The sequence below is a fragment of the Podarcis pityusensis genome, assembly GCF_964106645.2.
Source record: "Podarcis pityusensis genome assembly, chromosome: 3".
Lineage (NCBI taxonomy): Eukaryota > Metazoa > Chordata > Lepidosauria > Squamata > Lacertidae > Podarcis > Podarcis pityusensis.
In genome coordinates, this window is record NC_138026.1 from 98,232,791 (window position 1) to 98,257,891 (window position 25,101).

At 43.3% G+C, this 25,101-nt stretch overlaps 1 protein-coding gene across 1 annotated transcript; it reads left to right on the forward strand.

The window, feature by feature from the left end:
- Positions 1-1,425: 1,425 nt before the first annotated feature.
- On the forward strand, positions 1,426-15,188 carry NEK2 (NIMA related kinase 2). Its single transcript, XM_081000581.1, has 9 exons — positions 1,426-1,646; positions 3,451-3,668; positions 5,750-5,990; positions 6,986-7,068; positions 7,272-7,398; positions 7,688-7,910; positions 8,756-8,810; positions 8,887-8,957; positions 14,155-15,188. The coding sequence occupies exons 1-9, from the start codon at positions 1,551-1,553 to the stop codon at positions 14,382-14,384; spliced, it is 1,344 nt and encodes a 447-aa protein (XP_080856707.1). The 5' UTR covers positions 1,426-1,550; the 3' UTR covers positions 14,385-15,188.
- The last annotated feature ends 9,913 nt before the right edge of the window (positions 15,189-25,101 follow it).

A 25,101-nucleotide genomic window follows, 5' to 3' on the forward strand; every position in this document is an offset into this window, starting at 1 on the left:
GTGCATTAGATTCGATGGCCAGCAAATAATTTTTTTTGTTTGTTTCAAAGTTCTGAAAGCTGAGATGCACATTAGATTTGATGGCGCATTAGACTCGAGTAAATACAGTAAATCTGCTTGACTGAAGTCAGTATGACCGAACCACCTTACAGACCACTCCCAAATATTTCCCAATAGAACATTATTGTGCCCCCTTTGCAGGATATATACCACGAGTTACTTTTGGGATATCGACTTGCAATGATTGAAAACCTACCATACTATATTAGCAGCAAACCAAGGTTAAGTGGCTAAAATCCCATCCTCTGATGATTGCAATGATACCAAAAAGTGCAAAGAGTCTTCAGAGATGTAACCACTTAGCTGCAAACTGCCAAATTCTTGGTTTGTTTCCCAGTGCATCGTCCCTCTTCTTTCTGCAGTTCTAAGCTTTGCATCTAAGCCAGGTCTGCTTAAATACAAAACTTTAGCTCCTAATTTCTTATGAATTCCTTAAGAAATTAGGAGCTGAAATTGGGAATTAAAAGCCATTTTCAGTCCCATGAACGTTGTTGTGTCCGACTGTGGACAAATCACAAATCCGTGACACATAGCTCAGTTGGTGGAGCATGAGACTCTCTCCCAGCCTTCATTTCCCTATCTGGAAAATGGGAATATCTCTTTTGGCTAATGCAAGGAATATCGTAAACATTTAAAAATGGAAAGGAAGCGTGATGGGAAGGAACAATAAACGACAGCTCATTAAAATTATTTAAGAGCAGTTTATATTCACCCCAAAGACAAATGAGGGTGGTGGAGGGAGAGGGAGAGAGGGGTGGCAGAATATACAAAGATACAGTGATTCATAAACTCCCACTGTCCACTTTACCCTGGCTCAGTTCTTATGTTCTGCTACATGCACTTGATTTTGCCTTTCCATGAGAGGCTAAGGGTGTCATTTAAAAATAAAAGGGTTTCGCGTTCCCTGGGTCTTCAGGGTCCTGCTCAGAGTAGCTCCACTGAAATTAGCAGACATTCTCATTCATTTCAGTGGGTCTACTCGGAGTATGATAAATATATAGTTATATTCCATCCTGACCCTGGTAGCGACTAGGTCACCTGAAGAGTCGAATGCCTGCGATATGGAACCAGAAGTACTGTAATGATTTATGTGCAACTCTTGGGTTTGTTCGGTTTGGTAAAAATACAGTCTCGTCGCCTGCCTGATGACGTCTTTTGACTGGCAGGGCACGATCAAAGCGCAACTTGGGATCCGCTTCCGCCGCGTGCCCAAGCGGCGTGCCCAAAATACCTCAGCCCCAAGTTTTCTCGCGCCGCCCTCGAGCGCCAGCGACAGCTGCGGTTGCCTAGCGACCGGGAAAGAGGAGCAGCCGTTGGGAAGCACGTGACCTCGGCAGCCGCGCGAGCCAATTGGAAAGAGGGCGGGCGGGCGTGGGCAGCGGCAGACCAATCGGCGCCAGGCGCGGCGTCTTTTAAACGTCTTTTGCGCTGGGGGACGGCTGCGTGTTCCGCTGTGTTTGGGTCCTTTGGCCGCCGCGGAGCGCGGAGCGATGCCGAGCCGCCCGGAGGACTACGAGGTGCTTCTCACTATCGGCGCCGGTTCCTACGGCAGGTGCCAGAAGGTGCGGCGGAGGTCGGACGGCAAGGTGAGTAGATGCTGCGAGCGGGGGGGGGGGGGCGCCCCGGAGGATTGTGGGAAACCCGGAGGATTGTGGGAGCCCTTCTGAAGCCATGCGGAAGGGCAGGGCCAGGGGTGGGAACGCTGTGCTTCCCCAGATGTTGTTGTGTTACAATTCCCATGATTCTCTCTGACCATGAGAAGAGCCCTACTGGATAAGGCCAAAGGCCATATTATATTATTAGTGTTATTATCAGTGTTTTTTCCCTAAAAAAATGTTTAGGGGTACTCTCATTTTGACTCAAGAAAATCACCATTTTATAGTTCAAATAGGGAAAAATAGATATAGTAAATGGACAAAAGTACAAAGGTTCACAATGTTTAGGGGTATGCGTAGCCCTGCATCCCCCCCCCCGAAAAAAACACATGATGATGATTAATTTACTTAGTTATATGTCATCAGATTGGTCTCTACTTACACCCAGAATTTCAGTGTCAAGGCCAGCTGCTGTAAATTAGAGCAGGGGTATCGTTTTCCAAGAATGGTCCAGCAGCTCTCTTATGCAAACATAGCAGTAGGAGCAGCAAATACAGTGCAGGAAGTTGTTTTATCTGCTCTGCAGTTCCTCCGGCTACTCCTTTCTCTGCTGGGGGTTTCATCCAGCGTCCTTCTCTCATAGTGGCCAGTGGGATGCCTCAGGGAAGCCAGTAATCAAGCCCACTCCTGCTATTTTTCCCCAGTGACTGGTATTCAGAGATATGCTGTCTCTGGCACTGAAGGTGGCATGCAGCCATTGTGATGAACTGATAGCCTTATCAATGCTCATGTAGCCTGGAGCTGAAGGCAATTGGAGTCTAAGGAAAGCTGAAGGCCACAAATTCACTATCCCTGTCTTAAAACATATGCATAGGGATACCACCAAAGAAAGCTTGATGCAAAACAAAGCTTGGAATCAGAAACAGACTTCAATGTTAGAGCTCAGCCCTGGTGCAAAAAACCATTTCTCTGAGCTACCCCCTATTCCTGTTTTTACTACTGCACCACAACACAGGCCTTCTATGCAAGCTGTGTTCCTGCTATTTTTTTTCTTTTATGCCTCCCACCCCTAAAAGCCAAATGTGTGGCCCCAGTCTTTGTATTTGTGGGTGTGGTGAAGAGGGACAAGATGCTGCTTTCTAGGGATGCTTCCTGACGTACAGGTGGCTCTATAGCTCACTACTTTAGTTTCCTTACTTGATTGTTAGTTGCTAATGTGGGGTTTCTGGCTTTTTCCTTCTGCTGGAAACAGTGTGGTCTCTGACTTCTAATATTCTTGTTCAGGAACTGGGCTAAGGTCTTGGTTGCTGCATCTCTGCTTCAGAAACAGTCTTTTTCTACCTGGACTTCTGGGCATGGGACCTGAGACACTATATCTATATGCTAGCAAAAGCGCCAGATTGGTTCTGGCACGTGAAAGGATTCCCCAACCTCATTAGAACATTGTACTGTGTTGTGCTCTTAATTCTGCAGTTGTGCATTAGGTTGGCTAGGCGTTTAGAAGGAAGTTGCTGATTTTGTTTATTAGTATGTTTGGTGTACGGAGATTTACCATGAGCAAAATCCCAAATTACAAAGCCACCACAAGTGAATCTTGCACTAATAAAATGAGGTGTGATTCTCTTGCTGTGGAAGCAGTGGAGAGATGAGGTCAGGTTTGCTGCTGTTGGGTGCGGGGGTGAGATTTATATTGGTTTAAAGTAAGATGCTAGTCCACTGAGCTTTTAAAATCATTGTATTGTTTACGTTTTTTTGTATGTTTATTGTCTAGAGATGGCTTGCTCCTTTTTTTCAGGTCTTGGTCTGGAAAGAACTTGACTATGGATCTATGACAGAATCTGAAAAACAGATGCTTGTTTCTGAAGTGAACTTGCTTCGTGAATTAAAACATCCAAATATTGTCCGGTATTATGACCGTATAATTGACAGGACAAATACAACACTTTATATTGTGATGGAATACTGTGAAGGTGGAGACCTGGCAACTCTGATTGCAAAATGTACAAAAGAAAGGTATGTAAAACTTCTGGATTATCATGACATTATCTTGTGCTGTAGGTTATTAAATTAGTTATGAGAGGTTACAGGTATTTTAAGCCAGCAACCAGAAATTTTGAGTTCTAATTTTTGAGCCAACTGTCATTGAGGTGCAAGATTATTGCTGAGCAGAGATGCCAATTTTTACCACACTGATGAAATTTTATTTTCCACTTGGCAAGATGTTAACCCATACAGGCAATCAAGTAGTTTGCTTTAAAAAGGTAAAGGGACCCCTGACCGTTAGGTCCAGTCGTGGACAACTCTGGGGTTGCGGCGCTCATCTCACTTTACTGGCCGAGGGAGCTGGCGTACAGCTTCTGGGTCATGTGGCCAGCATGACTAAGCCACTTCTGGCAAACCAAAGCAGCGCACGGAAACGCTGTTTACCTTCCCGCCGGAGCGGTACTATTTATCTATTTGCAATTTGACGTTCTTTCAAACTGCTAGGTTAGCAGGAGCAGGGACTGAGCAACGGGAGCTCAGCCCGTTGTGGGGATTCGAACTAAGATTACTTACTACACAAACTGCCTGCTTGTGGGAAAATGACAGTTTGCTTGGACATGCACGCACGCTTTCCTAAGTAATTACATACTTAGTAAATGTTGTCTTTATTCCCTGTAATCCTCTGGAAGAATATTCCTGTGGATTCTTTTATTTATTTTTTATTACTTCAGTTTGTTTTCCCCCTTTAGAATAGGACATCTACAAGAGAGTATCAAGGAAATGAGGACAATGTCCTGTGCATTTTAAAACATTAAATTGGCTGTTCTAGATAAATGACCTGGCAACTAAAGAAATATAGAGTGAGAGAGGCCTTAGCCATGGATATCACCCTTGTCAGTAGTGAGCACTACAATACTGGTGTGATAATCCTACACAACATATTACTAAATTTGAAATGCATCAAAATCTTTGACTTAAGACTTAAAAAATACAATTTACAGTTTGCTCATAAGGAACCCATGCCCCTCTGTAAAATAACCTAAAAGTTGGAATGTCTTGCACTTGGCTTTATAAAATTAAATAAATAAAATGTCTTATTTGTTGAGCTGGAATCCTTCTGTTTTGGCGCTACATTTTCCTGTGTTTAAAAAAACTGGTGAAAAGTTTAGTCTGCTAGCAAATAATGAAATGATTGTGGGGGCTTTCAAGTAGTTGCCCAGAGATAGAATATCCTTTGAGATAGCTACAGTTTGGCATTGGGAAAATAAAAATAAAACCTGCAGTTTTACCCGATCCATGCTTGGATGAGTAATATTAGAAAAAGCTGTCTCCCAAATTCTTTGTCAGAGGGCCTGGAGCAGCAGCCATGCCTCTCTTGGATGCAGGTTTGTAGAAGATAAACAGCAACTTTAGATTCTGATCTACTCTAAACTGCTGTGCAAGTGAGACAAGAGTCTGCCTCTTGGACTTGGGGAAAGAGGCGGGGATTTTTCTCACTTGTGTGGAAGTTTGAATAAGATAATGACTAGCAGGAGAGATTCCTTGTCTGGCATGCATGCAGATTTAGATAAGACTGTCTCTCTTCCAAATGCTCTGTGTACTGGAGGTCTTCAGAAGTTCAGTAATATGGCAATGAGAAACAAGAGTGTCTCCTGTTCTTTTCTTCACTGTTAGCATAATTGGGAAATTGCTGTCTCAGAAAGGACAAGGGAGCAGGGAGATAATACCAAGGACAAATGGGATTTAGATAATAAGACAAGGCAATATTTGTGGGATTCTTTCAGGGGATTATAGTTAGCTTTCAGTTACTTTCATGTATGCTTGTGACCAAAACACATATATCCAAAACACATTATCCAAAGAAATGAATGGCAACCATTCACTTCTACAGTATGGGAAAATTGTTGCACTTGGGGAACACCTGTTGAATGGGGGTGCAGTTTTGGCCCCTGGGGACTCAAGCTACTTAGCTTCACCCCTATTCTATCTGCATAGACCCATGTTTTGAGTTTCTTTACTAAAGTAATGGAATATTTGAAAATGGGCTGAGAGAGAGAATGGATTTTGGCTTAAAGGTACTCAAAATAACCAGTTGTTTCTTCTTTCAAAAGACATTATGTGGAAGAAAACTTTGTCCTTCGCGTCCTCACTCAGCTGACCTTGGCTTTGAAGGAGTGTCACAGGCGGAGTGATGGTGGCCACACTGTGCTTCATCGGGACCTAAAGCCAGCAAATATCTTCCTTGATGGCAAGAAGAATGTGAAGCTTGGTGACTTTGGCCTGGCCAGGATACTTCACCATGATACCAGTTTTGCAAAAACATTTGTTGGCACACCATATTATATGTCTCCAGTAAGTATCCCAAGATGAAAGCAACTGCTTTAGATTTTGAGCATTTTTACTTTGTGATTGCCAGATCTAACTTACCTTTCAGCAGCAGTTCCTTAAATTAATTGGTATCTAATATAGCATGTTTTGTTTTGTTTACTAAACACAAGTCAAAGTTTACCATGCTGTATACTGTATAAAATATCTCCAGAATGTCTTTCAGAGCACAGAAATAACAACTGAAATATTTAATAGAGAAGAATTAAATAAATTACACTGGTTGGTAAAACTTGTAAATATTGACACAATTGTTTTACAATATTTATATACAGCTTGATCATAAAAAACTGTGTAGTTTACAAATAACAGAACAACACTGGAATTGTCCATAAGAAAAGTTAAAAGCAGGTAATTTCAAAAAATGCAAAACCTACTTAAAATCAACAGGGGGCTTAAAACATGTCAACTCATAGTCATGGAAATTTAATTGCATGTGCTTCCTTAACAGATTTTGGAGCCTTCAATCTTTTCTTAATATTTAAATGTTAACATACTAATATATGCATCCTAAGGGGAGTCTTGAGTGAATTGCAGCTTAGAAACTGCTCTGTTTAATTGGTTTCGTATCATTCATTGTTGTTAATTTTATGAATCTAGAAAAGGGGGAAAATAACGGTAAATTTCACTAAGAAAAGCAAACCTTAACCCTCTTAACACCAACTGCTGGAGACAGGTTTGAATTCCAATATGACTTTCCTCTTTCAATGTTATATTGACACAGTCAAGTCAAAAGGTGGACAAGTTGATAGTCCTAAAATACAGTAAGCAGCAAGTATGAGTTAGCACTAAAAGTGTTATTGCCATCAAGGAATGCTACTTACTATGTGTTTTTTAATGCTTAACTCCAAAGTAATACTCCAGAATGCGTACTGGTAACCAATTTTGTGACCACATTTCATCTAATTTGCAAACTAATTATTAAGCACTTAGTACTAATATATTCTGTTTCCCCCCGTTAGGAACAAATAAATCGCATGTCCTACAATGAGAAATCTGACATCTGGTCTTTAGGATGTCTTCTCTACGAGTTGTGTGCATTGTCGTAAGTATAGTACCAGCCAAAAGTTTCTAGGCAGGCATTTGGCAGCATTTAAACTCATTTCACAGTATAGCCATGCTCTTGAGAAGAAGCAACTAAATCAAAACATGGGCACCAAAACATTCTAGAAAGAACAAATAAATAAGAATTCATTTCAAGTTGATGCTGTGGTGAAGTGGAAGAGCATGTTTGTTCACTCTTTCTAGGCCTCCATTCACAGCCTTTAACCAAAAAGAGTTGGCAGAAAAGATAAGGGAAGGGAAGTTCAGACGGATCCCATACCGTTATTCAGATCAGCTGAATGAACTCATCACAAAGATGCTGCACCTAAAGGTAAGGGTGATTTCTCAAGGGTACAAAGGGTGGTGTCCAACGAGCTGCTGGTGGAAGCTTCTGCCCTCATTCTTGGCCTATTGCCTATCATATCCCCAAAGAAGGAAGTGTTTATGACCCTTCCATATTAGTTTTTGATGCAGCAGAGGTGGCTGCAGTCAAACCCAATCCAGACAAATGATGTATACATAATTTGTTCCCCAAATGTGCTGCTGCTTGAAAAAAACTTGCAGTGGCTTGTTAAATGTAACATTTCTGCACAGTGACTATAAGTCTCCCTGATTTCAAGGATTACTGTCGGCCTTCAGTTGAAGAAATTCTGCAGAACCCTCTGATAGCCAGCCTGGTATTGGAGGAGCAAGGAAGAAACTTGGAGAGAAGAGGGCGACGATCAGGAGAGCAAGATAAAGTAGAAAGACTTTCAGGAACTCCAGTGAATGAGCTGAAACTGAAAGAGCAGCAGCTACAAGAGAGGGAGCGAGCCATAAAAGAAAGAGAACACAGGCTAGAACGTAAGAACTAATGCAGCAATGGGATGTGGGGGTTGGATTCCTGCTCCAGCAGTGCCTTCAATGGGGAGTGGGATGCATCCTTTCAGTGACATGAAGGAAACATTAATACAGTTCTTGCAAGGTAAAGGACCCCTGGACGGTTAAGTCCAGTCGAATTCGACTGGGGTGCAGCGCTCATCTCCACTTTCAGGCCAAGAGAGCCAGTGTTTGTCCACAGATAGCTTTCCGGGTCATGTGGCCAGCATGGCTAAACCACTTCTGGTGCAACAAGACACCGCGACAGAAGCTAGGGTGCACGGAAACACTGTTTACCTTCCCACTGCAGCAGTACCTATTTACTTGCACTGGTATGCTTTCGAACTACTACGTTGGCAGGAGCTGTGACAGAGCAGCGGGAGCTCACCCCGCCTTGCAAATTCGAACTGCTAACCTTGTAATTGGCAAGCCCAAGAGGCTCGGTGGTTTAGACCACAGCACCACCTGCAACCCCCCACATTTCTTGCATGCATGATGTGGCAGCACAATTGGAAAGAATGAGGGTCAAGTCATATGTAACTTGGTATGCACCTGAATAGATGATATATTCAACTAATAGTTTCATGGTGCAATCATGGTGTCTAAACATGGATGCAGTGACACTACTGTACTTGCGTGTGTTTTCCCTTATGGATCTTGTTTATCCTTTTATAATAAGCCAAGGACTCTGTTCATAGAAGCAGAGGGACTTCACATACTATGCAGGTTGCATGCTGCTTTCCCCATGGGCCATTTACTGGTCAGAATAAAAAGCTGTCATAGGTGCACACTGTTTGCAATTGGATAACATGGCTTGTCTTTTGTTCCAGAGAGAGAGCGGGAACTGTGTGTTCGGGAGAGACTGGCAGAAGAAAAACTGGCTAGGTTGGTTTTAAAATGTCTAAAAGTGTCTTGTTTTGAAAAAGGCTTTTCTTTTATTAACCAGCTCCTTTCTAAACAGGGCTGAGAACATGGTGAAGAATTACAACTTATTCAAGGACCAGAAGCTATTGCAGCCAGCGACATGCCCAGGTAGGAGAAGATGTTGGAAGCTCTTAACGGACTGCTAAACCAGGAATCCCCAGATGCTACCAGCCTTAGTACTAGTGACCTCTCTAGTAATGCTGCTTCTATGGTGGATATTAAGTCAGCTTTCCTGGCGGCTCCAGTATGTTTTAATACTGGCAGCAGCTTAGGGTGGGCTTAATATGTGTATGAAGGGGCCAGATTGAGGCCCACTGGGTGGTACTTCCCTTTGCTGGTAGTAAATGCTGGATACTTCAAGCTGTTGATGCTCCTCATCTGTATGGTAAACCATGACTTTAAGAGGAGGCTTCTGAAATGCTGTATACTGTGAATTTCTTGAAGGTTTGGTCAGGGGCAGAGGTGTTTGACATCTTTGCCACTCAGACAAATGAAGAGTTGGACAGCCTAAACCTCTCTGCTTCCCTTTGCCTCTGCTACTTAACTGCTAAGCCTAGTTTAGATACCACTGCTACCCAAGATGGGAGGCATCATGACTTCAATGAATATTTTCTACAATTCAGCTGTCACTTTCTAGTGCCAGATCTATGTGTGTGCATTATACCTCTGTCGTCTTACATGTTTACAATTTGGAGCCAATTTTGGCTTACTTGAACTCTATAAAGTTAATCCTGAAATAAAATATATTTTAACTTACCATTTTGTAAATGGCTGTGCAAAGAGGCTAATTTAGGCTAACTTGGGGTTTATATGATGGTGACTTACTAGTTAGTAGGTTTTTGTTCTTGGGGGCCATTTAGAATGGGCTGTACATATCCAAACTAGATGGGGATTTAAGCCTCATTCAAAAGCAGCCAAAATACGGGTAGCTTTTCTTTGACTGTAGTCTAGTCAATTTTCATATATCTTGCTTTAAAACACTGCACTTCTAGGTTCTATGCTGTTTTCTAGGAATATAGCCTGGGATACCATGAACTGATGCAGCTTGATTTTTTTCTTTAAACTTGACTTTTCTTTGGGACCCCACCTCTTTATTTCAAAAGCTGTTTGTCAGGCAGCATGAGTGGCCTCATAAATAATAAACAGAAGCCTAAAACCCCATGCAGCTAGGTGTGGACTTCCAGAAGCCTACCAGAGTAACTGCCAAGGGGTGTCTAGTCAACGCAAAACCCAAATTCTAGTATGTTGCTGTTTGAGCAATAGTCCTAGTAAAGAAATCCAGCAAATAATGTAGCCTCTTTAAAATACCATTTTTCCTTGTGGATAATGGCTTTTCCTTCAGAATCACAGACAAGTCTTCGCTTATCACCACAAACTTAAATGATGATAGAATTCTTATTTATATGACTTATCAAAAAGGAATGGTGTGATATCAAAGCATCTTCAGGAAGTGAACTTTGTAGTCTTCCAATCAAAATGAAGCTTCTGCAAAAATATATATATATATTTCACTCCAGCTCTGTGTTCTAAGGGACCTGCTTCACTGGGCAAACCCACTTGACTTGAGTAATAATTTAACAATTGCATTATCTGGGTGATACCCCTTTGAAACTAATGGACTTTAAGTAACCAAAGTTCATTGATTTCAGGGAGTACATTCAGAATATTACCTAGCTGGATGCTGTCCTGTAATAATACAGCTCTTGCATATAAGCCTTTTATTATTCCATATGCAGGCTGTATTCTATGTTATGTATGGTTTTACTTATCATTACAATATGTAATTTTTGGTTGGGGGTATTGAAAGTCCTTGAAAGGTGGGCTTGCTGAATTTGCCCAGTGTTTTCTGGGCCTTCACATCTCCTGTGGCCAAAGAAATCTGAAAGCATTGCAGTTAAGCTGCATCAAAAAGGTAATTTACAGTGCCTTACAATGAGGTATTAAAGTCTATTCAAAACTATTGTAAAGGAATCCTGACTGGTGGGCTCTTTTAACACAAGAATCCCCCTTACAAAATATCTAATTCTGCATGCCCACTAGTCACCTTTTTAATATACTTTTGATGTGAGAAATTGCTTGGCTAAATTACCACCATTCATGGTAAGCAAAGCTGTATACACACCAGTCCCACTATCTAAACACAATGTGTATTCAGGAAATCATTTGTTAGGTGTCTGTTTATGTAATTGGTCAATGATTGCCATAGATTCTTGGGGGGAGGGAATTCTAAAGCGTTGCCAACCATGGAATTCTGACCCTAAAATGACAACAAAGCTCTCTGAAACCTTGCAAAGGCAAACAAGGAAAGAATCTTACCCCCACCCCGCCCATGGTTTCTGGCAAATGGCTGCCACAGACTAGCAAAACACAAGCAGCCTTTTTATTTGTTTACAGTTCAACACACAAGTCTGCCTCTTTGAATATCTACTTCTACATTCAGGCAATTCTTTGTGATATTGGTCCAGCTTGTGAATCACAGTAAACCACAGTTAATGGTTTGCTATGAGCAAGCTGCTCTCCACTTGCGCTTCCACAATTCCACAATTAGTGTTAGGTTCAAGTCAGGCATCATAGTTTGTTTCACTCCTAGGAAGTCAAGATCTGTAGTTAAGTTTGGCTTACTAATCCTGTGTTTCTTGGAGCTAAGCAGACAACATCTGTCTTAGCATAATGCTAAGCTAAAGAACACGATCTGTTTCTCCTGTTTTCTAGCATCAAGGAGCAAAGTGCCACGGAGCAGCATGCTCATGACAAACCATTAACTATGGTTTACTGTGATGTGCAAAGGAGGCCCAGTGACTCCTCAGAAAAAGAGGCATAGTAAAGACAGCTATATTATTGATCTTTAGCTATTGTGTAGAATATGTACCCAAAATCGAGATATGGTTCCATGACATATAGTGCAGGGATTACTTTCAGGTTTTAGATATATGCTGCAGTTGAAGTGGGCTAACGTACCACGGGTGAATGGGTTTTGAAGCTGAACATTTTGTGGGCTTGTTATATATATATCCCCACACTATCAATGTAAATGGTACATTGTCCAAGGTAGGTCAGAGAAAACAATACAATGGCATGCACTTGGGGTTTGGTTGGCTGGGGATAAAGACAAATACAATGGTGTAGCCACAGATTGGCAGTGCATTCCCAAGTTCTGGAACAGACATGAGAGCAAGTAGCATTCAGTATCTTCAGAGTTGGGACCTTCTCCTACCTGCTGTTCACTAGGAGTGTTGGACTATAACTTCATCATCTCTGACTATGCTGCTGGCAACTGATAAGTTGTTCAAAACATCTGGAGGGCAATAGATTGGAGAAGACTGCTTTTACCTAACTCAAGGAAAGTTGGGCCGTTTTTCATTTTTAGCTGTGTTCTTTTAGTTGCCCAATTTTCCTCAGTTCTCTCATGACTTGAACAAATAAAAATATTATTGCTGCTGCTTCCAGTAGAATCTTAGGTTATGTCCATCAGTTGATAAGCAGCGTCAGTGCTACTTCCAGGGTCTAGACACTCCTTCAAAACTGCCAAATTACTGACCTCTCCCTCAGTTTCCCAGAAGAAGAGGATGAAGTCAGTGGATGTTGGCTCTCCTTGTTGCATCATTAATAGAAGATGACAGCTGAAGGTGGGCCTGAGGCTTCCACGCATTGGCAGTGGGGTGCTCTCCTTAGACATGGGCATTGGCAGCTGCCCATCATTGCTGACATCTGACACTTCCCTTGACCAATGGAGAAGAAATCTGTTTCCAAATTGAAGACTGAGCTTGGGATACTTATACCATGATTAATCATTGCTCTTAGATCAAGGATGGGGAACCTCCAGATGTTGCTAGACTTCTGGCTCTTAGAACAGGGAGACCTGCATTCAAATCCTTCCTCAGCTACAAAATTTGCTAAGTAATTGTGGGCCAATTTCTCTTGGCATAAACTGTCTCCCAAGCTGGCTGTGACCATGGGGGTATTCAGTCTGAGACCATGTCTGCACCATACATTTAAAACGCTATGATGCCACTTTAAAAGTCATGGCTTCCTCCAAGCAATCTTAGAAGCTGTAGCTTGTTAAGGATGCTAAGAGGTGTTAGGAGACACCCCCCCCCCGCTCCCCTTCCATAGCTACAATTTTCAGAGTCCTGTGGGAGGAACAATTGATTGGTCAACCACTTTGAGAATTGGAATTCTGGTAGAGGAATAGGGATCACCTAACAACTCAGCACCCTTAGCAAACTACAGTTCCCAGAATTCTTTGGGGGAAGTCATGACTGTTAAAGTGGTCTGATACTGCTTTAAATGTATTGGTGGATGTGGCCTGAGTTACTACGAAGAGCATAAGCATGTAATAAAATCATTCAGTGAAACCACCCTTTTGTATGGAACATGTAGCTTCCTGTGCAGTGTAAAATAATAAAAACACATAACACTAAAACTCAGTAAAGGAGCAGTGTTATATACTGTGGGTGTAAGGAGAATATATGCATGATGAAAAGTGCTCACTTGCCAATTTCCTGTGTATAAACAATTGCCACACATGAAATTTAGCTTCTTCAACTAAGCATGTTTATGCTGCACCCACTTGACATGGTTTTAAACTGGTTCATACTTTCAAATTGCTTCAGTTTTATAAAATAAAAGCGCATTGACCAATATTGTCCTTCAGAGGTGAATTAAAAGTAAGAAACAAGGCTTTTCATCCGTTGGCTCTCCCCCCAGACCCTATTTTGAGTTTCCTAAGGCAAACGAGATTTATTTCTGTCTTTCTTTCACACACAGAAGATCTCTATATGATAATCCTTCCCTTCACAATAATGTGTACACAGTCTAGAAGGCACATTCTCCCAGATAAGTCCTATAAGAGTACTGAACCCAGCCAGATGTGCAGGGTATAAATAGTAATAATTATTATTAGTATTATTACTACTACTGAACACCTTTGCCCATGTAACTAGCATGGTACACACACTCCCCCCCCCCAAGGCAGTGATATTGATGAATTTTTTTATCTTACAAGGAGTGTGGCAACTGTGAACCTTCAGTGTAATCAAAATTTTGCCTTGTAGAGGGGTATGAACACTTGCAACCTTTCCTGAAAACTCAAAATGGAAGGAAGTGAACTAGGGGTGGCTGATCTCTGGCTCACCAGACATTGTCAGACTCCAACTCCATGGAATGGCCATTACGGAACGGCGGGAGTCGGGAGTCCCAACAACATCAGAGAGCCAGAGGTTATCCACCCCCAGAGTAAAGAATAAACTAATATTCAGTGAGCGAGAGTTAAGTATTTGAAAAGCATCTTTCTGTTTTTTTAAAGATGACGAAGCGCTGCCAGTCTTTCCTACGAGAAAAAAGAAGGTTCAGTTTGGTGACGAAAGCAAAGAAAATGCTCAGTCTGAGGACAGCCTGGAGAATTTCCCCCTCTCGAAAGAAAAAGGTTGTAATCTGAAGAAGCGTCTCTACGCTGCCAACCTGCGGGCTCAAGCCCTTTGTGAGCTGGAGAAACACTACCAGCTCAAAAGCCGCCAGCTTCTCGGAATGCGCTGAATATTTGTGTGTATCGTGTACAGAACTGTGATGTTTTCAGTAGTGTCATTTAAGCTGATGTTTCTTGTGGCGTGTATGATGAAAAGCTGCGTAGGATGTTTTTAGAAAAGGTGTTAAAATAGTCTTTTAAACTCTATGTAAATAAATGTAAATAATTGTGTGGTTGTGTGCGAATAACTCTTTTCCTTAGAGTTTGCATTCTTATGCATTTGCCTTGCTAGTGTTGCATTGCTAGGCCAGTTTTAAATATAAATATTCATGGCGTGGTTAGCTAGATTTTTTTTTTAATGATTACGATGTGATTTTAACAAATAGCACAACACTGGATATAAGATTTAAGGAAGTGATTCTGCTGCATCAGAAGAAGAAAAAACCCTCACTTTGAGTCTCTAAATTTAGGTGTGTATAATAGTTGGATTTTTACAAGCATAATGTTGCACCTAGCACAATATCTGTTCCTTCTAATTAGCTGAATTACTCCCCCTGCAAAGTTTTCTGAAATGTTACATTGTTTAATGAAAAATGTTAAAAAGAGAGCCAAGTATGTAATGTGTTCCAGGACATCCCCACAGAACGGAGTAGATATCAAAATTTGACTGGAGGAAAAGGATTTACAGGTAGCCTTTTGTTTAAAGACTCATTTCTCATGAGAGGTTTTATACATTAAATATGGTTGTACATGAGTTCTTACGTCTGAAGGAAGGTCATAAATTTCCCAGGCAGGGAGATCTGTGGACTTCAGATGTCAGGATGCATACATACTCTTTGGATGAAGCAACATGTTATTAAAAGCAGAAGTGTAAATAGTCTTGTATGCCTTTTTGTCTTTTTCACACCTTGTGATGAATGTATGAAGCCACTTTTGATCTCTTTCGTTAATCCAAAACGTTGGATGGAATTTAAATAGCTTAATTCTCCAATGGCCTGGAGGTGGTGCCCTTGCTCTGTTGATGTGGTGATCCAGACTTATGCCTCCGCTGCAAGTGCCTATATGTGAAATTAACGCCTGTCTGCTTCAGTAGAGCTTACTGTCAAATAAATTTGGCCCATGAGTTCAGCTTTAACCTATATTCACATGCCACATTATTTTAGAAAAGCATGGCCACCCAGCTCCTCTGAAATACATGCATGTTCTGAAGTAATGGGATAGCTGTTGTCTTCATTGCAGCCTGGTCAGATGCACGTGGCACATGAGTTGCAGGCTTTCTGTCTCCTTAAAAATATCTCTCGCATGCGGACACTCACACAATTTTGCATTACAGCCTAGAAATGGCTTATCTATCTTCAGTGAGAACTATGCCAGATAAGTGCTTGGTTTTCAGTGGTTTGTGCCTCCCCTTTGCATACCAGTTTACAAACTACAAAAGTAACTGGAAATGTGGATTTTAAGCTGTTATAGCAACATGCTCCACTGACACTTGAATAGCTAGGTTTTCCAAACCCTTGCAGTACTCTTTACATCTAGTGCTATTTTTCTAGAAAAAGAGGTGCTGGAACACCCACCAATCCCACTCCGGAGCTGCAGTCATGCTTTCATCACACAGCAGCTCCCCAGCTTTCCACCTTGCTCTTGGTACTTAGGGGAAATAATATCTCACCCTATCCATTCCAGTCTCTCACTAGGAGCAAGCCCGCTCACAGGCAACCCCTCACGAGGTGTGCCTTTAACCTCAGCCCAAAGGGGCAGTGGCAACTACCCTCCATGCACCCCCAGAAACAACCCACAACCAACTGTGGCAACCTTCTTGCTCTTCAGTGGGAAGTCTAACCAACCTACCAAACCTGGTTTCTCCAACATGTTGCCGTCCTAAGGTCTAGCGAGGAAAGACTGGGGAGCCTAAGACTAGCCTTCACCAGCCTATCATGGCCTCAGAATAAATAGGCTTTCTGCAGGAAACTCGTTACAGCTGTAGCAAAGCTTTTGCTCTTCATGGGTGTGGCTAGTTGACCAACAGGAAGCTTTTCTCCAGGTGCAGCAGAAATGGGCTGAGGGAGTCTAAGGTTAGGGTCTTGTCCAAGCCAACAATGCTACTGCTACCTCCCGCTAAGGATTTGCTTGTCTGCTCAGAAATAAGTCCCATTGAGTTCCAAGCTTACATGTGGAAGCAAACATCCTTGGGCAGTATCCAATGTCTGCCCGCTTTCTGTTTGCACAACAGGACTTCTGGTCCCTGCTGCAACTGGAGATAGCAGGGACCATCTCCCTAGAACTCCCACGTGACCCCCAAATCTGCTCCAGAGATTCCAATCGAGGGCAGATTTTGTGGAAGGGGCAGCTACACTGGGCAGCAGAGGAAGCTGCCTTCTACTGCATCTGACCTTTAGTCCATCTAACTCAGTATTGGGCCTATTGACTGGCAGTGGCTTTCCAGGGTTTCAGGTGTGTGTGTCACAGCCCTACCAGGAGAAGGAGGGGACAGACCATGGGACCTTTTGCATGCAAATCACACAGTCCTGCTGTGAGGAGAAGCCACACTGCCCTAGCCAATGCACACTTGTGTTACGTTGGCTCACACCCATCTTGAAAGAGATTTACCTCTGATTAAATTTCCACAGCACCCCTATGCAAATCCCATTCAATTGTTTTCCATGGGACTTGCATCCCACTGCTATGTATGCTTATGCAGGACCAAATCCTACTGCGTTCCTTTCCTAGATTAAGTATGCATACAATTGTAGCCTCCATCGTAGCAAAATCTTCCCACTTGTATACTTAATATGCAACTCTTTTTGAAGCAGAATGTCAGCAGGCACAAACCCAAGGAAATGCAGGGGGAGGCCCCAGTGTTGACCATTAAAATAATAATAATAATAATAATTTATTATTTATACCCCGCCCATCTGGCTGGGTTTCCCTAGCCACTCTGGGCGGCTTCCAAAAGAATATTAAAATACAATGATACATCAAACATTAAAAGCTTCCCTAAACAGGGCTGCCTTCAGATGTCTTCTAAAAGTCTGGTAGTTGTTGTTCTCTTTGACATCTGGTGGGAGGGCGTTCCACAGGGAGGGCGCCACTACCGAGAAGGCCCTCTGCCTGGTTCCCTGTAACTTGGCTTCTCGTAGTGAGGGAACCGCCAGAAGGCCCTCGGTGCTGGACCTCAGTGTCCGGGTAGAACGATGGAGGTGGAGACGCTCCTTCAGGTATACTGGACCGAGGCCGTTTAGGGCTTTAAAGGTCAGCACCAACACTTTGAATTGTGCTCGGAAACGTACTGGGAGCCAATGTAGGTCTTTCAAGACCGGTGTTATATGGTCTCGGCGGCCGTTCCCAGTCACCAGTCTGGCTGCTGCATTCTGGATTAGTTGTAGTTTCCGGGTCACCTTCAAAGGTAGCCCCACGTAGAGCGCATTGCAGTAGTCCAAGCGGGAGATAACCAGAGCATGCACCACTCTGGCGAGGCAGTCCGCGGGCAGATAGGGTCTCAGCCTACGTACCAGATGGAGCTGGTACACAGCTGCCCTGGACACGGATTTAACCTGTGCCTCCATGGACAGCTGTGAGTCCAAAATGACTCCCAGGCTGCGCACCTGGTCCTTCAGGGGCACGGTTACCCCATTCAGGACCAGGGAATCCCCCACACCTGCCCGCCTCCTGTCCCCCAGAAACAGTACTTCTGTCTTGTCAGGATTCAATCTCAATCTGTTTGCCGCCATCCATCCTCCAACCGCCTCCAGACACTCACACAGGACCGTCACCGCCTTCACTGGTTCTGATTTGAAAGAGAGGTAGAGCTGGGTATCACCCGCATACTGATGAACACCCAGCCCAAACCCCCTGATGATCTCTCCCAGCGGAGAGATGTTGAAAAGCATGGGGGAGAGGACAGAACCCTGAGGCACCCCACAAGTGAGAGCCCAGGGGTCTGAACACTCATCCCCCACCACCACTTTCTGAACACGGCCCAGGAGGAAGGAGCGGAACCACTGTATGACAGTGCCCCCAGCTCCCAGCCCCTCAAGACGGTCCAGAAGGATGTTATGGTCGATGGTATCAAACGCCGCTGAGAGATCCAGCAGAACTAGGAAACAGCTCTCACCTTTGTCCCTAGCCCGCCGGAGATCATCAACCAGCGCGACCAAGGCAGTTTCAGTCCCGTGATGAGGCCTGAATCCCGATTGGAAGGGATCCAAATGGTCCGCTTCTTCCAGGCGTGCCTGGAGTTGTTCAGCAACCACTCGCTCAATCACCTTGCCCAAGAATGGAAGATTTGAGACTGGGCGATAGTTGGCCATCGTGGCCGCATCTAAAGATGGTTTTTTAAGAAGCGGTTTAATAACCGCCTCTTTCAGCGGGTCTGGGAAGGCTCCCTCACGGAGCCTTCCCAGTTACATTGGATCCTATTGCATTTTAATCAAAAACAACAAAAATTCATTTGCATAGGTATGCTTACTCCAGAGAAAGCCTCCTGGTGTTCAGTGGGGCTTACTTCCAGGTAAGGCTGCAATCCTATACCCCCTTCCCTAGGAGAAAGTCCCATTGAAGTCAATGGGACTTACTTCTGAGCAGACATCTATAGGCTTGCCCTGTATAGCAGATGTAGGGAAGCTTTGGCCCTCCAGATGCTGCTGAACTACAATGTCCATCAGCCCCAGCAAACAAGGCCAATAGCTAGGAATGATGGGTGTTGTAGTTCTGCAACTTCTGGCAGGTTATCCCCCTACTGTCATAAACCATTGAAAGCAAGCAATGCAATCCTATACATGTGTACTTCAAATGCTGTTGAATGAGATTTATCCTTATATAAGTGCTTATAGGATGGATTATAGCTTTAATTCGTTAAAGGTTATTTCAGATCACTGTTAGAATACAGCCAAAGATTAAATATTAATTTTTACGACTGCGGAACAGTTGATAGGCTGATATTAATACTGCATTAATACTGTGCGTCATTTACACTGCTTTTCCATTTAATCTTTTTGGCCAAACAAGGCTGGAAAGTTAGTATGATAACAGCAAAGATTTGCTTGTATCTGACACAGGATGGTGCAGAAGGATAAAGGCCACGCTTGGGAATTTCTTTGACTTAATCCTGCATATAATCTCTGGGAAGTCGTTTTCTGTGACCATCAGTAACAGGCCCGTGTCACTAAATATTGATTCAGATTTGAAGCTGATGGAATTTAGAGTGCTTGTGATTTTGGGCTTGGTCCACTGTGTATACAGTATCTGCACAGATGCACATCAAGCATTTTTTGGCTTCTTCAAACAAAATGGAACGAGACGTGATTTATGGGACCAGCACTTACAATCGTCTTCCCAGGTTGCTCGCTGTTCATTAAATGATTAGCATGCAAAGTTAATTTGCAGCCCTCGAGCCATTTCGCAAATGGGAAACTTGAGATTTTCTTCCTTGTCATTGCTTGCAGGAAATTCATGTTGATATCTGCTGTTTTATATGACCCCAAGTAATTGAAATGTTTGTCTGTTAGTTCGGACTTGATTGTTCAATGTCCTTGATTAATTTGATGACCATATTTTCACTGCAAAGCATATCGGTGCCTAAGTGCTCATGTACTTGTAAATACGTAAAAAATAATAATACCTAATTTAAACAGACTCAAAGTGTGTCACATAACTAGTTTTACTTATTTATTTGCTTGGCTGCCTGCCTCATTTATTCTCTGTTGGTTAGGAATCCTGTTCTAGCTGCAGGAAATTTGGCCCTGCCTCATAAATCCCTCCTTACCACCTAACAGGAGCAGTGGTCAGAATTTGGTAGGGTTTGTATATGTACAACACATCTAGTTCCCCAAGCACAAGATAGCGGAGGTAACCTTTTAAAGACCTACAATTATCAGATTAAAATCCAATCCACAAAAGAATTCCTAGATCTTCCCTACACCAATCCCAAAAGCACATTTCCCCTGAAAAAAGTAAAAAAAAAAATCCTTCCCATTAAAGCAGCAGTAGGGCTTTAAAAGAGGATTGGACAAATTCATGAAGGATAAAGCTATCAATGGCTACTACCCCCGAAGGTTATGTTCCTTCTCCAGAATGCCAGCTACTGGGAATCACAATTGGGAAGCATCCTGTTCCGCTACTTGAGGTCAAATGGGAAGGTGCCCTCCTGCTGTCACTAAAGGCTCCCTTCTCTGGGTCACACAGCAGCGATGGTGGGTTCTGGTGAGATCTTGCAGGGCTTTTGCAACATCTCACGGCATGCACAAGATCCTGTGAGATTTCAGTGAGAGCTTGCGAGATTTTGGCGAGATCTTGTGAGACCTTGAAGACGCTGCTGCTGCTGCCACCACTCCTCCACCAGTGGCCAAGGAGGTGGGGAGGGACAGGGCCCCTGCTCTTGGTGTTCTGCCGCCCGAGGCAGCTGCCTCAGTCCGCCTCATGGAGCTGCATATTCCTGCATTGCAGGGGTTTGGACTAGAATAGATAATCCTCAGGGTCCCTTCCAGCTCTTTTGTTTAGTCGTGTCTGACTCTTCATGACCCCATGGACCAGAGCACGCCAGGCACTCCTGTCTTCCACTGCCTCCCACAGTTTGGTCAAGCTCATGCTGGTAGCTTCGAGAACACTGTCCAACCATCTCATCCTCTGTCGTCCCCTTCTCCTTGTATCTTTCCCAACATCAGGGTCTTTTCCAGGGAGTCTTCTCTTCTCATGAGGTGACCAAAGTATTGGAGCCTCAGCTTCAGGATCTGTCCTTCCAGTGAGCACTCAGGGCTGATTTCTTTCAGAATGGATAGGTTTGATCTTCTTGCAGTCCATGGGACTCTCAAGAGTCTCCTCCAGCACCATAATTCAAAAGCATCAATTCTTTGGCGATCAGCCTTCTTTAGGGTCCAGCTCTCACTTCCTTACATGACTACTGGGAAAATCATAGCTTTAACTAGACGGACCTTTGTTGGCAAGGTGATGTCTCTGCTTTTTAAGATGCTGTCTACTATTCTATTATTATTATTATTATTATTATTATTATTATTATTATTATTCTATTATCTAATTGGTCTGTGAGAATGGGATGCTCTTCCAGCAGGGAGCATGTAATCTTCTTAATTACAGGAATTGAACCTGGGACTTCTGGATGCAAGCATGTGCTCTACCACTGAACTACAGCCTTACGAGGAAAGTTTGAGAAACAGTGCCATAAATAATGTCTGAAATAATGCCTGGGCTGTCTGAAAAGCCCAGGGCACAAATTTTCACAGCCCTCTAGTGGCTATGGTGGCTCATTTGAATAAGCATTATTGCACGTACACACAAAAGTCTGATCTTTTGGGGAAGCTGGTTTGCGGCACAAGGGCTCACAATCCGCTATAACCACACACCTAATTTTGCCAATATGCAGTTGTATCCCACCTCAAAATAGCAACAATTACCCTTAGGCTCACTGTGTCAAATGGGCCTTTCTCCCAATTGTTTTCCTCTCCAAACCATGGCCCACCTTTTGAACCCGAAGAGAATTTCAATGAATCATCAAAGTTAACTCCCTTGCCATTTTTAGTTACTACCAATAAACATAATGTGCTACTGTTCCTGTTCAGATCTGTGGACATGGTGCTTAACAGGTTAGCATAACAAAAGACAGCTCTTTGCCTCGAAGAACCTGGGATTTAAGGGAACTTCCAGCTTGATCGTTGATTGAGAAGTCTGATGCAACAGACCTGCTTCCGAAAAGGCTCAAACTTTTTGTGATAAGAAAAGTGACAGGAAAACACAGTAGAAAATGTGAGCTACCACTGGCTTTGATGCAACATCAGCTATCCTCCCTGCAAACAAATCCCAGTGAATGTTCATTAACTAGCCAGCATCTAATCTAGCTCCAAATAAATCAAGATGAATGCTCAATAAACAGGTAATCTGAAAGTGCCCGGAATTAAAGGCACAGAAACTCCTGCCAAGACCACAAGGGTGTCAACCCTATCACTCAGTAGCTTTTCCAGATGTGACCTAATCTTTACCTTTGCTGTAGTTTGATGCTTCCTAGGACCACTTGGATATACAGTGCCTGAAGACCAATAATGTTTTCCATGTCATCCATAGCTGCTCATCACCAGGGATGCAAAAGTCCAGGTGCACAGTGACCACTGATACGTAAATAATTGGGAACAAACTTGAAGAGGCATCGTTCAGAGGCAGAACATCTGTTTTGCATTTTTATGGTCCCATGTTCAATCCTTGGCATCTTCAGATAGAGCTGGCAGAGACCTCTGTCTGTCTTAAATCCCAGGGAACCTCAGTCAGGTCAGGAGAACCTGTGGTCCTCCTGATATTCTTGGGACTCCATCAGTACCAGCCAGCACAGCCAGCAGGCAGGGCCAGGGCCTGCTGTCCCATGAGGCAGAGCATCGGCATAGTCAGGATTTTTGTTGGGAGGGGCAGGACTTGGGGGGGAGCAGAACGGATGTGTTTGGTTAGTTAGTTAGTTAGTTAGTTAGTTAAGTATTTCTATTGTTTTACTTGATCGGGTTTTACTTCTATTGTTTTACTTGATCGGCTCCGCCCATGAGGCAGCTGCCTTAGGTACCAATTCTGAAGGGACCTGTATATGTGTGAGAATTTTCTGTCCCCTTTCCTTATTGCAAAAGGCCCAGGTTTTGTTTTTTGGAAAGCAGGTTTGTTGTGCAAGAGTTCCAAATCGACTTGCATTGTGCAACCTGAATTTCCCTGTAAGTGACTGAATCACATCCAAAAGGAGTAAGCACCTGGAAGTGCCCTCAGGCCCACAAATGAGTTACATGTTTAAAGATCAAATCCAGCGCTTTGAATCACACCCAGGAGATCACAATCAACACCACAGATTCATAGAATTGTAGAGTTGGAAGGGACCCAAAGGGTCATCTAGCCCAACCCCCTACAATGCAGGAATCTCAGCTAAAGCATCCATGACAGATGACCATCTGACCTCTGCTTAAAAACCTCCAAGGAAGGAGAGTCCACCACCTCCTGAGGGAGACCATTCCATTTTTGAACAGCTTTAGTTGGAATCTCCTTTCTCGTGTAACTTCCTCATAAGATCATTAAAATTAAAATTCCCATTCCTGACCCATGAGGCGGTTTCCTTTGAACTAAGACAGAGGTGATACTCTTAGAGGAGGGGTGTGGCCCTGAAAGTGCCTTCACTGCCTTCAGTCAAAATTCACTCAACACCTCCACCCGCCCCCTTTTAGCTAATTGACCTTGACGCTAAGGAAAGTTAACCCTTAAGTTGCACACAGAATGATCTCTGCTGTTGCACTTCCAACAGAGCTATGGTCAACCCCCTTGGTTTAAATAGGCTATTTGAGTGCCTCAGAATACGCAGGAGGCATAGCCCGGCCATGCACCAACTGATGTTCCCGTGACCTGTCACTAAACTGCACTGTTTGGAGAATCCAGACACGTTAAAGCTGGTAATATAAACAAGGCAATAAGAAGGGCAATAAATCATGACACAAGATCGTTTGAGATAATGACTTCCGGGGTGGTGGAACAAAGTCATGAAACAATGATACTTGTATAATGAGGTTGACTAGAAAGATGTCAAGTACTTTGTGCTCAACTGAATGCAGTGACATTATGGGAGTTGTCAAGATATGCTACATCAGTCATGTTTTTGAGAAAGGATAAAGTGGCATCAGTTCATCAACCCTCTTCAATGAAGGTGAAAAGTTTATTTTCCTCTAACTAGCAGATTAAAATATTTTCACCTTTAACACTGACTTAAACCAGGGTGGGAAACCTTTTAGCTTCCATAGAACCTTCACAGGCTCAGCACTGCAGGCCAAATTTGACAGGTTGTTTGGGAGGGTGCCCCTCTGTCATCCCATGATGCCTGCAACACCAAAGGAGACTTGGGGCCATCAGGGACAGAAATGACTTGGCCATGGTACTCTGTGCTTTGAGAACTTCCATACAGGATTATTTCAATATGCTTTATGTGGGGCTCTCCTTGAAGATTACTGAGGAACTTCAACCAGTTCAAAATGCAATGGCCAGGTTGCCTTTCGAACCGCTGTTCTGAAACAACTGCATTGACTTTGTATGCCCAATTCAAGGGGCTCGATTCAAGGGACTGCATTCATTTGTGGGCCCGATTCAAGGGGCTCACACTAGTTTTTAAAGCCCTAAATGACTTACACTCGAAATATCTGAGAGACCACCTACAGTGGTACCTTGGGTTACAGACGCTTCAGGTTACAGACGCTTCAGGTTACAGACTCCACTAACCCAGAAATAGTATCTCAGGTTAAGAACTTTGCTTCAGGATGAGAACAGAAACTGTGCGGTGGCAGCGCAACAGCAGCAGGAGGCCCCATTAGCTAAAGTGGTACCTCAGGTTAAGAAAAGTTTCAGGTTAAGAACGGACATCCGGAACGAATTAAGTTCTTAACCCAAGGTACCACTGTATTTCTCTATAGACCCTCTCATGTGCTAGGTCAGCAAAGCAGACCCTCTTGGTAGTTCCTCCACTCTCAGAAATTCAGGTGTCATGGCCTGAATTTTCTGTGGCAGCCCCACGTTGTGGAATTCCCTCCCTACAGAGGTCCATCTGGCACCTTCGCTATAAAACCTCCAGCAAATACTGAGGATGTATGTTTTGAAGACCCATCCTATTCCCATGATTGCGAATTATTTTAACTGTTTTTAATTCTGAATTTTAAATTGTTAATTTTTTTTTTTACCTTCCCTGTGACCGTCTCAGATTCTGTTTACAAAGTGGCTGGACTCCCACTGTGTTTCCCTTTGTTATACTGCAGAGGACTCTGAATAGTACTCTAT